Raw genomic sequence first — 2,992 nt, 5'->3', positions numbered from 1 at the left:
ATGGGAAAGTCTTGTGATGTAAACCTCAGTGGCAACAGGAACGGCAACAGCAGTAGCAACAGCAACAGCAGCAGCGACAGCAGCAGCAACAGCAAAGTTACCAAGGGCAGCAGCAACAACAACTGCAGCACAGGATGCCCAACAAGCGATGCTGCACTGCCAGCGGCAACCACCCGTGGTCCATCCGAGGAAGAAGGAGCAGCGGCAAGTACTGCTGCTGCCCACCGAAATGCCGCTGCAGCTGCGACAGCGACAACAACTACGGCAAGTCCAGCAGAGACACAACACAAGGAGCAACAGCAGCAGCCGCAGAAGCTTTCGGGTGCAGTCCCGCCTTCTTGCGTACACGGAATAATGCCACGCGATGGTGTATCAAATGGTTCAGTGGGCCCGCCGGGCGCTCATGACAGGCCGGACGATGACGCCGCGCCTGGGTCCCAGTCTGCTGCTGCTGCTGCTGCAGCTAGCAGCAAAAGCAGCAGCAGCAGCAGCAGCGTTTTGGGCTCTCTGTTTGCTATGCGCCTGCCTCACTCGGATGGACCTGCGGCTGCAGAAATGGAGGCAGCGTTACTGTCATCTGACGGGGGTCCTGCAACCTCTGAAGGCGTAATATGTTCTTCTTTGGCAAAAGCAGAAACAGAGGCAGAAGCAACACCGGAACCATCACCTCCGCTAAGAAGTTCGGGGTCAACTTCCCAGCGTGCCAGCCGGCAAGTTGGCTTCGCCAGACTCAGGACCTTCGACAAAATTAATGAGGTTCGTTTTTTCGGCCATTGCCGTTTCGATTTCTTGCTATTACAGCTGTGTATCTGGTTGATGCTGCGAATTTTGCAGCAGCTTGTGCTGCGCTGGCACTGTTTAGTGCCGTGGCTGGTGGTATTTGCAGTGGTCTTGATTTCTTTTTCGTGCTTCTTCTGGGTGCCCTACTGCAGGCCTTGCGGTTGTCCGAGACAGAAGAGAAGGAGCTTCTGGCCATAGCGCAGCAGCAGCAGAAATTGTTACCCGGCATGCAGCGTGGCCGTTGGCTACAGGCCTGGGTGGAGCCCTTTGCTGCTGGTCCTGCCCAGCAGGTGCGCTTGTGTCTTTGTTCTCACCTTAATCTCCCTTTGCCCTTCTTCCAAGCTTCGCTGCTTTCTTGTCCGCGTCTCTCGTGACACCTCTATGCAATTCCCCGTCTCTTTTTCTCCCCGTGCGTGCTCGTCCGTTTCTGTCCGTTCGACTCTCTCTCCCCCTTCTGCCTACTCTCTTTTCCCCCAAACAGTTTCCGTTTCTCGTGTACATGCCTGCGTTTGTAGTTTTGCTGGGCTGTTTCTCTTCGTTTCCGTCTTGTCTGCTGTTCGTTTCTGTCTCTACTTGTGGCTGGAGCCGTTCTCTCAATATTGCTCCCATCGTGCCCTTTCTGTGCGTTTCCGTACTTCTTCCTTACAGTATTAGTGCATGTTTCGTTCACTTTTGTCCGCCATTCCCCTACTTCTTGTTCCTCTTGGCGGGCTCGACGTTGTACTGTTGGTTCGGCGTCGCTACGGCTGCTTCAGGATGGAACAGCGGCAGCAGCGGCAGCTGTGTTGCCTCTGTCTGTTCCGGGAGGGCTCTACACTCTAGGAGTTTCTGCTTCGCGCCCCGCCTTCCGTCCTTCTGCTGCTGCTGTTCCTGTTGCTGCTGCTGCAGCATCTTCATCGCAGGAGCGCCTCACCGCAGCAGCAACAACAGAAGCTGCAGCCACAGCTGCAGCTGCCGCTGCAGATCCTGCAACCGTTTCAACAGGAGCTGTTGAAGTGGTGGAGGTTGTAGCTGAGGCCTACAAAAGGGTGGCGGAGTCATCTGTCCCCTCAAGGCGCATTAGAATCCCTACGGGCGCATTTAGGCCGGTCAGTCGGACATTACATTTATCAAGTTAAATGCGCGTTTCTGCACCAAGGTGTATGACGTCCTTTGACAGCTTATGTAGTCGTCGTGCTGACCCCACGCTGCTCAGGCGCGGCGCTGCATTTGCCTCGCCGCTGTGTGCATACGACCCCATATCTGATGCTTTTGCTGCGGCTGTTGAAGACCAACGATGTGCTCTTCTTGGTGCCGTGCTGTGTTGCAGCGGGGAGACCTGCAGAAAGGCCAGAAACCCGTTTGTCTTCGCTTTGCTTCTGCTGCGGTCACTGCTATTCGTAGTGCACCAGCAGCCAAAGACCGCCGGCGGCAACAACAGCAGCAGCATGTGACGGCAACGGCAACAGCAGTAGCAGGAGAAGAGGAGCCAACAGAGCTGCAGCAAAAAAAGACCAGTTTGCTTCAATTTCTCTGCCTCCTGGAGCAACAGATATTTCTTTGGTGCAGTAGCACTTCTCTCGAACACTACTCCTTAGCCTGCGACCCTGCGGCCCTCCAGGCGGCTGCTGCTGCTGCTGGTCGTAGCAGAAGCGCAGCAGTATCGGCAGCATCTGATGGACATGTGCCCTTTTGGGAATACATGCTGGAAATTAAGCCGCCCGAAATGCCTCTGGAAGAATTTGTAGTGTAAGGAAAACATACGCAGACATCACACAGCAATGGCAGCGCAGCAGAATTGACAAGCAAGCAATAGCAGCTGCATCAGCAAAGCACGAGCTGCACAGTAAGGGCGACCGCCACCAGGACGACAGCAGAAGATGCAGTAGCTACGTACGTTTGCTTGCAGCCTGCGCTTCTTAGCGCTTCTGTTTGGTTCCTCTGTCTGCCTTTTGTTCAGCTGGTGCCAGAGGCCTGTTGGCATGCCAGTTGAAGATTATCTGCAGTGGGCCTGCATCATACTCCCATCTTTCCCCTTCCATTGACCCAAGTTCTTGTTTCGCGTGTCAGTTGAATGGGTCTTTTTTGTTCGCTTTCCTGTTTTCCTCGTTGGGACTGCCTGTTTTTCCTGCCCTTTTTCGAATACGTGCATCGGCTACGTCGTTTGTTTGCTCGTTCGTACCGTTCGCTCATGGAGTTACGATGGGGAAAAAGCGTCACGGCGCTGGCGCCG

At 54.8% G+C, this 2,992-nt stretch overlaps 1 protein-coding gene across 1 annotated transcript; it reads left to right on the top strand.

Annotated features, from left to right (window-relative positions):
* ETH_00042635 (uncharacterized protein) lies at positions 1-2,804 on the top strand (the record flags this gene model as incomplete). Its single annotated transcript, XM_013380169.1, has 5 exons — positions 1-756; positions 933-1,070; positions 1,536-1,868; positions 2,090-2,508; positions 2,720-2,804. The coding sequence occupies 5 exons, from the start codon at positions 1-3 to the stop codon at positions 2,802-2,804; spliced, it is 1,731 nt and encodes a 576-aa protein (XP_013235623.1).
* Positions 2,805-2,992: the final 188 nt, after the last annotated feature.

This window comes from Eimeria tenella, genomic scaffold, assembly GCF_000499545.2.
Source record: "Eimeria tenella Houghton genomic scaffold, Eth_scaff4535, whole genome shotgun sequence".
Classification (NCBI taxonomy): Eukaryota; Apicomplexa; class Conoidasida; order Eucoccidiorida; family Eimeriidae; genus Eimeria; species Eimeria tenella.
This window is presented reverse-complemented; position numbering and strand designations above follow the sequence as displayed.